Below are 12677 nucleotides of genomic sequence, written 5' to 3'. Positions count from 1 at the left end.
AGGGGCATTCCACCTACCTAAGCTTAGGGTACTTGTAGTGGGTGGTAGTGGTCCTCCTAGGGATCACATTTTAATTTCCCCCCCCCTAGAAAGTAACCAAGTAATGAGCTTTAATTTGTCTTGTGTTCATGAATCATGGATCTATCTTGTTCTCTTAAAATCCAAGTAATGGAACTAAGCTTGTAACAGTGGTCCTCTTTCACTTCTTAAGTAGCTTTCTGATTGGATAAATTAGAGAGAGTAATCCTATCAGATCATACATTACTCAAAAGGGAGATTAGGCTAAATCAATGAACTTCACATAGGGATAGGGTGCTCTTTACTATTAGAAAAATTATCTTTATCTTTACTTTATTTTCCAGTTTGCTCTTGGAAGTGCTACCTAGTCCTGTTTTGCTGCATGAGAACAGTATTGAACTCTTCAGCATTGGCTCACTGAGATAGATAGAGATGCTTGGAAGCAAATGATTGGTTGTATTATTCAAGATTCCAGTGGGCCCTCTCATGTGGCAATGCTGAATAATTGCCAAGTGGCTGTGTGTGTGTGTGTGGTCCAATTTTACATAGCTGGTTCCAGAATCTAACTTCCATTCTAAGTACAAAAGTCTTGCAACACAATATAACGGCGGTAAAGGGAGAAGGGGGGGTGGTGGTGGTGGTGGTGGTAGTGGCTTGAGGACTTCTCCTTCTTCAACCGTCCAAATCCTCTCTCTCTCTCTCTCTCTCTCTCTCTCTCTCTCTCTCTCTCTCTCTCTCTCTCTCTCTCTCTCTCTCTCTCTCTCTCTCTCTCTCCCTCTCTCCCCATGCGCACTTGATGGCTGGCTTTTAAGTTTTATCCCTCATCTCTCTCTCTCTCTCTCCTTTCTATCCACATTACAATCATTTATTTATATCCTTCCATTCGCTTAGCTCTTAGCTATATATAAGTCTTTGTGCTCCTCTATATATCAACATATTATTATTACTATTATTATTCCTACATCTCCAAGCTCATTATTACCTGGTAAGTGTTGTGTGTCTCTTCTCAGTTCTATCTATCTTTTCTTCTCTATGATCAAGTTATTATCACAACTAAGTGTAGTTCCATTGATCTCATTTAATAAGAGGTAAGCGAGGAGAGTAATATGCTACTGACCATTAATTGTTTGTGCCTAAAGCCTTTACATGGGTGTAGGGTGGTGGATGTGAAAGCACCCTAACCCTGAAGTGCACTCAAAGAAACACAAACCATGCTTCAACCTCTCAAGTCAATTTATTCGTCTACTTTATAATTGTATAGCTAGATATTGTAGATTTAAGCTTCTTTATATGCACACTTGCATATATACATTATGTCCACTCTGGTCCCCCTTTCCTTCTTTTTTTTTTTTTTTTTGCATGAGTGGATCGTACAATCTTTTTTTAGATATGAAAGATGTGCTGTGAGTCTAAAGGATTGTATGTCCCACTTCATCCTTGCATTACTATCTATGTTTAAAGTGCTTATTGCTTTCAGGAGCATCAGCAATGGAGATGGAGTCGTGTGTTCCACCAGGCTTTAGATTCCACCCAACAGAAGAAGAGCTTGTAGGCTATTACCTCGCAAGAAAGATCGCCCGCGAAAAGATTGATATAGAGGTCATTAAAGAAATCGATCTCTATCGAATTGAGCCATGGGATCTCCAAGGTGTGTGTGTGTGTGCGTGGTCTTAGAAAAGTAACTCACTGCTTGATCTATAATACTCAGTTCAAGTATATAAAGCTGATAATTTTTTGGTGCTTCAATAGAGAGATGCAAATATGGTCACGAAGAGCAGACGGAGTGGTACTTCTTCAGCTTCAAAGACAGGAAATATCCGAGCGGAACGAGGACTAATAGAGCCACCGTCGCCGGATTCTGGAAGGCGACGGGAAGGGACAAAATGGTCCTCTCCAAGACCAGAGTTATAGGAATGAGAAAGACACTTGTGTTCTATAAGGGCCGTGCTCCGAATGGGAGGAAGACAGACTGGATCATGCATGAATATCGCCTTCAACCAAGTGAACATGGGCCAGCACATCAGGCAAGCTCAAACTCCTCTAAATTGTTGCAAATTACTTACAATCAACACTTAAGATGATGAACTCATTCTATATGTTCTCACATAGAAATGCAATGGATTGCGTGCTTCTAATTAACTTGATATGATAGTAATTTACATGGGCAATTCAATTTCAGGAAGAAGGATGGGTTGTATGTCGAGCATTCCGGAAGCCGAGTTCAAATCAAAGGCCAATCTATCACAACTTCAATTCTACTAATTACTACGATAGCGTACCTATGCGGCTAGGAACTGATACAGTGCTGAACAGCTTCACTAGGCCTTCTCATTTCATGGATAACTATCCAAATGAACACTTCCACAGACAATTTACAGGTTGTGGTGAAGAATTTGAATCAAAGCAGATCCTCGTGAATCAAGTCTTTAATATCCCGCAGCTCGACAGTCCAAGCTTATCAAATAGTGTATCCAATAAGGAGTTCTTTGAAGGTACTATTCAACGCGACGAAGAGCATGGTGCGCCGAAAACTGATCCCCAGGGACAACAAATCATTGATTGGAAAGTGTTGGACAGGCTGCTCTCCTCGCAGTTCAATGAATCAGCTTCTTCTGATGCGCCAATTCTTACTGTCAGTGGCGACGCAGATGCTAAAAACCAAGATGATCAGTTCCTAGCATTGTTTGGTAGCTCATAGACATGGTGCTCAACAATTCAAAGTACTAAATTACTAAGAAGATATGGTGACAAGTTAGGAGCCATATGTCTGTAACATCTGTATTTCTTCAATTACAATGAAATTAGTGGAGAGAAAGCTAATCTTGAATTGTATGGAAACTTCTGTTTCAGTATGTGAATTCATAGTTTCTCCTCAGTTGGACATTCATTGTGTAGAACCCACTTTATTCACACAAATTGTATAAGTACCATGAATGTTTTTCCATCTTTTTTTTTTCTGAACAAATATAAGGTGGTGATTACCTTTATTCAAGTATTATGTATAAAAAGTTCCTTCTGATTCTTAATTACCTACTGTATTATTAGTCTTTGAAATTTGAATATAGTAGATCTCTTATTCAATAGTAACTTTTTCTTATTCAAATATCACCTTACCTATTATATTAGTCCTTAACCTTCACAGCAATCTTGTTTTCAGTGTTAAACACATCGATCTACAAGCTATATTCTTCCAGCATATAATAGGTTATACCACTTTATCCTTCTTTAGCAATATTCCTTATTTGTAAGTTAGTAAACTCTCGCTTTCGTTTCTCCATCCAAATTTATATATATATATATATATATATATATATGAAGTTATAAATTCACTATTGGACAATAATCCTCTTTTCACAAGTCAAGATTCTAACATTATCTGTTTATCAAACTCGTGAAATATTGTCGTATTTCAACACAACGAGACATTACCAACATTCTTCTATAGTTTGAAGCAAGGTAATGTTATACTACTAAAGCAGCTAAATTACTTTGCACAAGATATACTAACGAGAATTGAAGACAAGGAATTTATTCATGGTAGTCCTAATCAATCTGCAGTTGCTCGAAATGCATAAAGCTGCAATCCTTTTTCATACTGTGCTATTGGAGTAAAGATTGAGTCACCCTTTTAGGTGTACGTATTAACCCATCTACAAGCAAGGAGCATGTCATTCTCTTAGGACTACTTTTTGGGAATACCCAGGGCTGCCCTACTGTTCTAAACTACAAGAAGCAATCAAAATCACCTAGATTGTGACAGTCCAAGATCTTGGCCTAACAAGATAATATAGAGATAGTTCTTGGGTTATTTTCATCATCATTGCTCAGAAAACTTTCAACTTTCCGATAAACCAATCACAAATCAGAATGCATGCTCTACACTTTATGATGTCGGTCCGACCTCATGATCATAGTCCTTATCATTTGGATGTGTGGCACCCATGATAGATAGGTTCTCTGATGATGCTGACGAGCTTTAACTAAGTTACATGCATTAGTAATGGCTTAGAATTATAGTTCTTTTAAGGGAAAATGATGAGATTCTTTACATCCACTAATCTTGGTGGCGAGATTGGAGGCGGCCTGGACGGCGGTGGGTGAGCGAAGATAATGGCAGGGAAGTGGAAGATATGCATCCTCCATTATCCAAATGATATGGTTTTCATGTATGAAGAAGATTCTATTGTGAGATTTAATTAAGTTATTGGTGCAAGAGATACCATAGGGATGTGAGATTTAGTCTTCTGTTTCATGTTTACACTAGGTTCATTTCAAGGCAAGAATCTAAGGGCAGAACCACATCTAATAGTGCCTATACCTATTGATATGAAGGAACTACTGTCAGAGCTGAAGGTGAGCGTCTTTGCATTCATTTATGCTGTGTTGCAGCTTACTGTCGTGGTTTTATTTTAACATAAATATCATGAAATAACGTAGTAGTATGCTAACAAATGGGAAACGCCATGCGAGTGTCCACACTCCAAGTATGCATAACTTTATCCAAGTATGCTGTAAATAAATTCATAATATTCAAGTATATGTGTTACAATATAGGATTCACACAGAGGACAAAGATGCCTTTATACCAACTGAGATGTTTAAACAAAGATGGCGGTGCAATATAGCATCTCATGGATCTTCCCAGCATGTAACACTTCATTAGAAGATCTGAATTGGATTCATATAAAAAAAACAAGTCGCATACATCACGATACAGCCCAGAGGGCAGTCATAACCACACGTTATCTGCTGATTATTCCAGCTGTATTATTAAAGCTATATAAACAAGCACACACGCACACACAACATATATTAACACGAAGATAAGAAGTTTCAGAAAGCTCCCATCCCGTGTGCTGTGGTAGAACCATGAAGCTGGTAGGTCCTGCTGGGAACAACCTGAAGAACATCTGGTTGCGCTGCATGAAAAAAGTCAAAGATAGCAAGATTAGAGACTTCAAAGTTTAAAAAGAAAATGAAAAACAAGTTCCCAAATATTATCAAACTACAACAACAAAAGCAGCAATAGTTCAGCTAATAACCCAACTGACAGGTGAACCAGAATTTGTTTGGCATAAAGCCAAAAGCAGACCCAGACATCACAATTAGATGAGAGTCAGTCACCAATTGATTTCGACAACCACCTTGCAGATAGAAGAGTGCCTGAAAAGCACCAAGGTTGAAGACCAAGAATCCAACCCATGGGAGTGGATAAAGTGACATGACAAGAAGATAAACCATTAAACCCAAAAGAGAGCAGCAGTTGGGAAGTTGGAGACTGCAGAAGAAGAGGAAAGTGGAGGGGAAGATGCGTACAGGATGATTTAAAATTTAGATGGTAATATGATGATCTTCCCAAAGGAAGACAATCTATGCCTGCTCTACAGATACATTTTTAAAAAAAAATTCTCATAAAAGTTTGGTTTTCCTCTGTTCTTCACAATAGTTGGAATGCCAATTGCGCAACAATAGTTTTTTCCATGCGGAAAAGAACAAGTTTGCAGAACTGACTTATAGTACATAATTCTGTTAATTTGTTTGTAGGGCATTCAAGTTAAACATTAAAAACTTATAGCACATTTGAATACCCCAAGTATCATAGTTCTGATCTATAAATCCGAGAACACAGGAGTTCCCAAACAAGAAGTCTCAAACCAGAATTTCAGGTTCTTTACACCTGATCAGAGTTTTTTTTTTTTTTAAAGTCTTTGATGATCTAGAGTTAGCTATTAAGAAACATGGGGTCTCCAAGAGTCATCTATGAACTTCCTAAACATGGAGGCTTACCAAACCTAACCAACAAAATATTACTAATAGTAGTAATATTAGATGAAACTGTATTTGAATAGATGAAACAAGGAAGTTTTGACAACCCTAGACAGACATTGTTTACCATCCAAGATAGAAGAGCTTTAAATCAAACCCTTGATGGCCTGGAGTTAGCTATTAATGAACATGGATGGCTCTCCAAGAGTCATGTATGAACTTCTCAAACAAGGAGGATTCCACACCTAACCAACAAAATAGTACTAAATAACTAATGATGGTAATAATAGATGAAACTGCAATGCACAGATGGAACAAAGAAAATTTGCAACCCTAGGCATAGTCTACCTACCAAGATAGGAAAGAGTCAAGGATGAGAATTCCAAAATAAAATCCAAGTGCAAAATTATCTAAGGCTCTTATACCTAGCAAAGAATTGGCAAAACAAGAACATAAATCAACTAATTGACAGGCAACAATTAGATTAAACCCAAATCAGCAGCCAAAGTTCCAAACAGACCACACCAAGAGATCAAGAAAGGAGCAAGAACCGAACTCACCCTTCAGATCTTCGACCTGCTTCGGCGTGAGCTTTGCTGAGAATCCACTTGCCGCGTGCATGTAGTGGTAGATCACGGCGTCCTTCGCCGCCGCCTCACTACAAGAAATCCAAGAATAAGAACCAAGATATCACCTTTAGATCGAACCTTAAGAACCCAGCTCGCAGAATCAAAGAAAAGGGTATAAATTGGTCAACGATCGCAACCTTCCGAGGACGGAGGCGAGGGTGCGGAGGTGGAAGGCCTCGGGATCCACGCCCTCGGGGCGGTTGAGGTAGACGATGTAGACGGAGCTTTCCGCCTCCGGCGACGCCTGGGGTTTCGTGGATGCTTCCGCCATTGCGATCGAGACGACGATGGAGACGACGATGAAGACGACGAGGAGGAGCGTGGCGTTGGAAGACTTTGGGTTTCTCATTTTTCAGTCGGTTTCTTACCTTCTTGACTACGTAAATAGCTTATAGGGGATGAGGATCTTCAAGTATCTGTATCCGATTACCCGGATCCGACACGGACCACCTATTGATGCTTGGCTATGTTTTTTATTCACTATAATAACTCTTGGGGGTTAGTTCTCCATTTTATATACTGAAGTTTGTTCGTTTGATTTCTAATAATAGGTCACATAACAAAGCAAATTTTATTATAGAAACAAATTGTAAGAAAACTCACTACACCTTAGAACCACCAATATATAGAGCTGATCACCTCGCTTTGCTCTATCCAAATCTACTCAATTTTAATATGACTAAGCTCGGTCTCAGCTTGGTTTGGATCTCATCTGACCCAAGTCGGAGATGATAATAAACAGGATGAGTTAGGCCTTTGCTCATTCGACTCGGTCCAAAAGCTTGATCAATCTACACGCACCCGCAGCCTGGCCATAATACCCATCTATTCTTATAGTTTTTTAGTCTAATATAAATTACACATCTCTATATAAACATTTTCCTATGAAAGCTAATTAAAAATGCATAGAGGCTCGTTAGGATAAGATATAATATGTTTAAATTCGGCTCCGGTGATCACATCTACCAATATAGAGTCAAGCTTGATTTTGTAAACTTGCAACTTCATCGTTCGTTTTGTTTTAGTAAGAGAGCTTTCACTGTTATTTCTTGCTACTTTCTCTATTAATAATTACTCGTGTATTTCATCCAAGTTAAAGGACTTGTTCTATCTTTCTTTTTTCCCCCTGTAATTGAGGTATCAATTTGTAATAAATCATTAATAATTTAATGAGAATTAGGTCCATGGAGTTTCTTTTTAAAAAAGAAGAGGAAAAAATACCAATGCGCTTAACAAAAATTAGTACTCAATTCTTCACGATCATATTTGATGCCTTCACCAATTCCTCTGTTACACACCATAACAGGGGACATTAAAAAACAAACATTATTATTGGTGTACTTCATCTTATTCTTCAACCATACCTCCCAAAGGAGGTATCAAATTATGATCAAATGAGTTTCCGACAGAGATTACACACACACACACACATACACGACCAGTTATACCTCCAATCATTTGTTTAATGATTGCAGTTCATGCATGTACGGTCACCCAGCGGGGTCAGCCTTGTCCCTCTCTCTCTCTCTCTCTCTCTCTCTCTCTCTCTCTCTCTCTCTCTCTCTCTCTCTCTCTCTCTCTCTCTCTCTCTCTCTCTCTCTCTCTCTCCCCCTACACATTCTGTGTGACTCCACTGGGGATCTTGTTGTGCTGGGTCTCATCTGAGAACCATCCGTGCTTGGTGGAATCGTACTTCTCCCCGTCCCCCCACAAGGCGTAGGCCTCCTCGCCGTGGACGGCGTCGTCCCCGATGGTGAGCATCTCCTCGTCCATGCGGAGGGGGATGACGACGCGGATCACGAGGCAGATTATGGTGGTGGCGACGACGTTCCAGCCGATGATGAAGAGGGCGCCCACGACCTGCTTGAGGAACTGGACGCCGCCGGCCCCGCGGTAGAAGGCGCCGCGGGAGTTGGTGACGGGGAGGAAGAGGGAGCAGAGGGTGGGCTCCGCGAAGAGGCCGGTGGTGGCCCCACCCAGGAAGCCGGCGACCGCGTGGGTGTGGAAGACGCCGAGGGTGTCGTCCACCTTCTGGAGGAGGTGGCTGCGCTTGTGGACTACCATCATCGTGAACCAGGGGATGCTGCCGGACAGCACCCCCATCGCTATGGCAGCCCAACCCTGAACCAGACCTGAGACAATAGTTAAATAAGGAAAAGGGTGTTATTGTCATTTAAATTATAAATCCCTTTTTCTTTTTTATTATATCAAACGCTTATTAATGAATAATTAAGAATAAGCTCATATTAAAAAAAGATTTTCTTCAACTCTACTACTTCTAGAAGGACAAAAATACAGTCAAACAAACATATTTGGTCAAGCTTTTGAAGATTCCAGCGGCAACTTGTTTCTTAAATAAATTAGCGTATAGATGATGGAGAAAAGCTAGCGATAGATAATGCTTTTGACTAGGTTGCAGATGAATCAAAGAGGACACAATTTGCAGACACAATAATTAAGTTCTTCCTGGGTGTGAAATTTAACTAAGAGAAGAAAAGTATATATTCAATGACAATAGTATATATTTATGATATTCGTTCATTAAATTTTTTAAGACTAATTTTATATACATCTCTTAAATATAAATTAAATTAATCTATAACTTTATTGTTTGATTATAAAATATAATAATTATCTCAAATAAATTTATATTTGATTACTAACTATAAATAAGTATGCTAATTGTACTAAAAATTTTGCTCAGAAAACCTATATCACACTTTATATTTGAACTTATCACTTAAGCACAAAATATGGATAAGTAAATATTTAATTATAAAATATAGTTTAAGAAATTCTAATTCACAAATAAATGTTAATTAAATGGTATGGATATAGAAAGTGAATATCTGTAAGTCCTCCATGTGGCAATATGCACCAGAAATATACAGCTAGCTAGGGTATCATAGATTCATATAAGGAGATGGATTCCAATTAATGGGGGGAAAAATGGAAGGAAATTAGAGATGGGATGGGCCCACCATTATACGACTACAAGGAATTAAACACTAGCCGCTTCCTTTGACTTCACGCCAAGACGGCTACTAGGAATGCTAATGGGAAAGGATCGAGTAGGATCTCACCATCTGTCGTCTAGGATAAAGTTTCAAGATTCACAGGAAAAGGGTTGGATTCTCGTCAATAATTTCGTCTAGGATACATCAATTTAATTTAATTTAATTTAATTGAAAGAAGAAGAAGAAGAAGAAGAAGATCGGAGGATACCTGCACCGGGGGTGATGCAAACGAGGCCGGTCATCATGCCTTGGACGGCGCCGATGACGGAGGGCTTCTTGAAGAAGATGACGTCGAGGCATGTCCAGACGAGGAGGCTGGTGGCGGCACATATGTTGGTGTTGAGCACCGCCATCGATGAGTCGATGTTAGCCGCGTAAGGATCGCCGCCGTTGAACCCGGCCCATCCCATCCACAGCAACCCGGCTCCCGTCAACATCAGCAACACATTGTTCGGCGGGAATCGCTCCCTATCCTTGGTCGACCTCGGTCCGACCTACACCGCAGCCATCATCCATCAGCATGCAGCTAGCATAAACAACAACGACGGGAACAATTAATATAGTAAAGATTTGGTTATACCCAATAGGCGGCGGTGAAGCCGCCGATTCCAGAGGAGAGGTGGATGACGTAGCCGCCGGAGTAGTCGATGACGCCCCACTGGAACAAGAACCCGCCGCCCCAGATGGAGAAGGCGCCGATGGTGTAGGAGAAGGTGAGCCAGAGCGGGACAAAGACCATCCACGCTTTAATATTCATCCGTCCGAGGAGCGAGCCGGCGAGGAGGATCAAAGTGATGGCGGCGAAGACGCACTGGAAGTAGACCATGGAAGCCATCGGATAATAAGGCTGGATCATCCCGGTCTCGACGGTGCCGTTGCTGTAGTGGTGGGTGGAAGCCGGGAGCTCGGCCTGTTTGACGAGGAACTTTTGGCCGAGGGCGGGCTTGGCCTTGCCCCAGAAGGGGAGGAGCTTGTCGCCGAAGGACATGTTGTAGGCCCAGATGACCCAGCAGAGCCACACGGCGGCGAAGGCGTACAGGGCCATGAACGCCGAGTTGACCGCCCATTTCTTCTTCACGATGCTCCCGTAGAGGATGATGAGCCCCGGCATGCTCTGCAGTCCGACCAGGGTGGCCGACACCATCTGCCATGCGTTGTCGCCTTTGTTCAGCCAGTCCGCCACAGCCGCCGACGTGTTGCCTTGGTAGGCAACCGGCACGGCAGACATGGTGCGATCGGTGATGTCACACACAGAGAAAGAGAGAGAGAGGGAGAGAGAGAAAGAAACTTCTCTTTATTGCTACCGCTACTCTTGGAGTCAAGAGCAGAGGAGAGAGAGAGAGAAAGAGAGATGAAGGTGATTTAGGGGTAGACGGGGTTATTATAGGGATGGGGAGGGAAGTGGACAAAAGATTCCTCGGAAGGATCTTTAGAATTTTCGCCGGGTTAATTATTTGTTCCAAGGATCCAAATCAAATGCCCTCTAAATAGTGCCAAGATCCACATCGATGTAGCAAACGCATTAATTATTTGGCTCCATAATTAATAATAAATAAGACGCTTTATTTTACATCTAGTAATTAATGTAGGATAGTATTTATAATTTTCTCATTTAAATAGAATACAAAAAAAAAAGGTTCGAAAAAACCCATAAAAATGTTGTGAACTCCGAGTGATTCATGCTCTGAGGGATGTTCTTATCCTTCACATTGACGAAATTGCCCCTCAACCGGAGATAAAATGATTCGAACCAATTGGACGGTTCAAATAGTCCGGTTGACTTCCAAAGTCCACTCCTTTTCCAGCTTTTTTTGTAATTGGTTAATGGTGCCAGCTCACAATGTGCTAATAAATGTTCTTTTATTGTTCTTTTCCGCGTTTTTCCTCTCTGATCTTTGGAGCTTTCTTGCAAATTGTTTTGGTTCGCACACTATTTTGCCTAAATTTTGTAGTTGAAAAAGGAAAATGTGTGAAAGAAGACCAAGTTCCTGTACTTGGACTTGCTGATCCAACGGTGACACAATAGTTGAGATGTAGAGAGAAATAAGAGGCTATATGTATATATAGCCATATAGGGTAAATATTTTAATCTCTCTAAGATTTACTAATATTATGGCTATCTTTTGAGTTACGCGTCTCTTTTCTTGGGTTAAAATTTCTTTCTTAGGCTTTAAATATGATAGATATGATAATGCCTTGATTATAAGAGATATCGATAATTTTTAAATTTTAATTATATATCTATGTAAGAAATAAACTTTAATTTAAATTTGATTCTTTATCTTTATAGGAGAAAGACTTCAATTTAAAGTTAATTCATCAATCTCTATTTATTATTAAATGAATTTTAAATGAATTTTAAACTAATGAAAGATATTTATAAGTAATTAAAAAAATAATTGAGGAGAAAAAAATTAATTAATTTTTTATTAAGTTAATTATAAAAATATAAATTAAAAATAATTTATCAATATATTTATTCTTATTGTGAATATATACATTACTCTCAATTAAAAATACATACATCTTTTATCAAATAAATTACAGAGATAAATCAAATTTTTTGAGGGTTTACATGTAAAAAAATCGTTAAATAGATTTTTAGAAAGATATATAGTCAAATATCAACTTTGGAAGAGTATATATGTAAATAAAAATATTTTATAAGAGCATAGATGTAAATATGAACTTTAGATGGGTATAAATACCAATAAGATATTTTTAGAAGGATATAGATGCCAAAATATACTAATTTTTAAATTGAAATTATAATTTACAAGGATAGATAGATACGAAGATTAATATACATATTACTCTTCATGGTGATGTCATGTGATTATCTTAAATAATGGAAATTATGAGCAGCTAATCACCCTCTGGAATTACAAAACCTATCTATCTGGCAATATTTAGGGAAAATTAGGTTGTCCCTTATTGCAATAAATTATGAGTCATGAATGTTATGATGTTTGCGTTACGGAATCTCTTGATGAGATATAAAGCCTTGTAAATCAAATTATATCTGCGTTGGATCACAAATATAACATATAACAGCACAATTAAATTGTACTAAGCCCAAAGGGCAAAAACGAAAAGAAAAAAAAAGAAAAAAAAAACACTGCCCAAGCCGAAATGAGACATGTGGGTCAGTTGAGACCACACGAAGACTCGACGATGCATCTGATCATATTGATATATTTTTTTTTAAAGATTACAAACTGCCGTGAACTCCTCATGATAATATCAA

The 12677-nt window shown here is 39.2% G+C and overlaps 3 protein-coding genes across 3 annotated transcripts; 1 reads left to right on the top strand and 2 right to left on the bottom strand.

Annotated features, from left to right (window-relative positions):
* Positions 1 to 754: 754 nt before the first annotated feature.
* LOC140787073 (NAC domain-containing protein 30) lies at positions 755 to 3004 on the top strand. The gene is made up of 4 exons (XM_073135825.1): positions 755 to 1003; positions 1496 to 1666; positions 1768 to 2042; positions 2198 to 3004. The coding sequence occupies exons 2-4, from the start codon at positions 1507 to 1509 to the stop codon at positions 2714 to 2716; spliced, it is 954 nt and encodes a 317-aa protein (XP_072991926.1). The 5' UTR covers positions 755 to 1003; positions 1496 to 1506; the 3' UTR covers positions 2717 to 3004.
* A 1669-nt stretch (positions 3005 to 4673) lies between these two features.
* Positions 4674 to 6781, bottom strand: LOC140787290 (subtilisin-like protease SBT3.9). The gene is made up of 3 exons (XM_073136140.1): positions 6551 to 6781; positions 6345 to 6442; positions 4674 to 4937 (listed from the first exon to the last, which is right to left on the bottom strand). The coding sequence occupies exons 1-3, from the start codon at positions 6760 to 6762 to the stop codon at positions 4852 to 4854; spliced, it is 396 nt and encodes a 131-aa protein (XP_072992241.1). The 5' UTR covers positions 6763 to 6781; the 3' UTR covers positions 4674 to 4851.
* A 944-nt stretch (positions 6782 to 7725) lies between these two features.
* On the bottom strand, positions 7726 to 10794 carry LOC140786933 (ammonium transporter 3 member 1-like). Its single transcript, XM_073135651.1, has 3 exons — positions 10011 to 10794; positions 9639 to 9924; positions 7726 to 8545 (listed from the first exon to the last, which is right to left on the bottom strand). The coding sequence occupies exons 1-3, from the start codon at positions 10656 to 10658 to the stop codon at positions 8025 to 8027; spliced, it is 1455 nt and encodes a 484-aa protein (XP_072991752.1). The 5' UTR covers positions 10659 to 10794; the 3' UTR covers positions 7726 to 8024.
* Positions 10795 to 12677: the final 1883 nt, after the last annotated feature.

This window comes from Typha latifolia, chromosome 4, assembly GCF_019914945.1.
Source record: "Typha latifolia isolate L0001 chromosome 4, TyphaL0001v2, whole genome shotgun sequence".
NCBI classification, from domain to species: Eukaryota; Viridiplantae; Streptophyta; class Magnoliopsida; order Poales; family Typhaceae; genus Typha; species Typha latifolia.
This window is presented reverse-complemented; position numbering and strand designations above follow the sequence as displayed.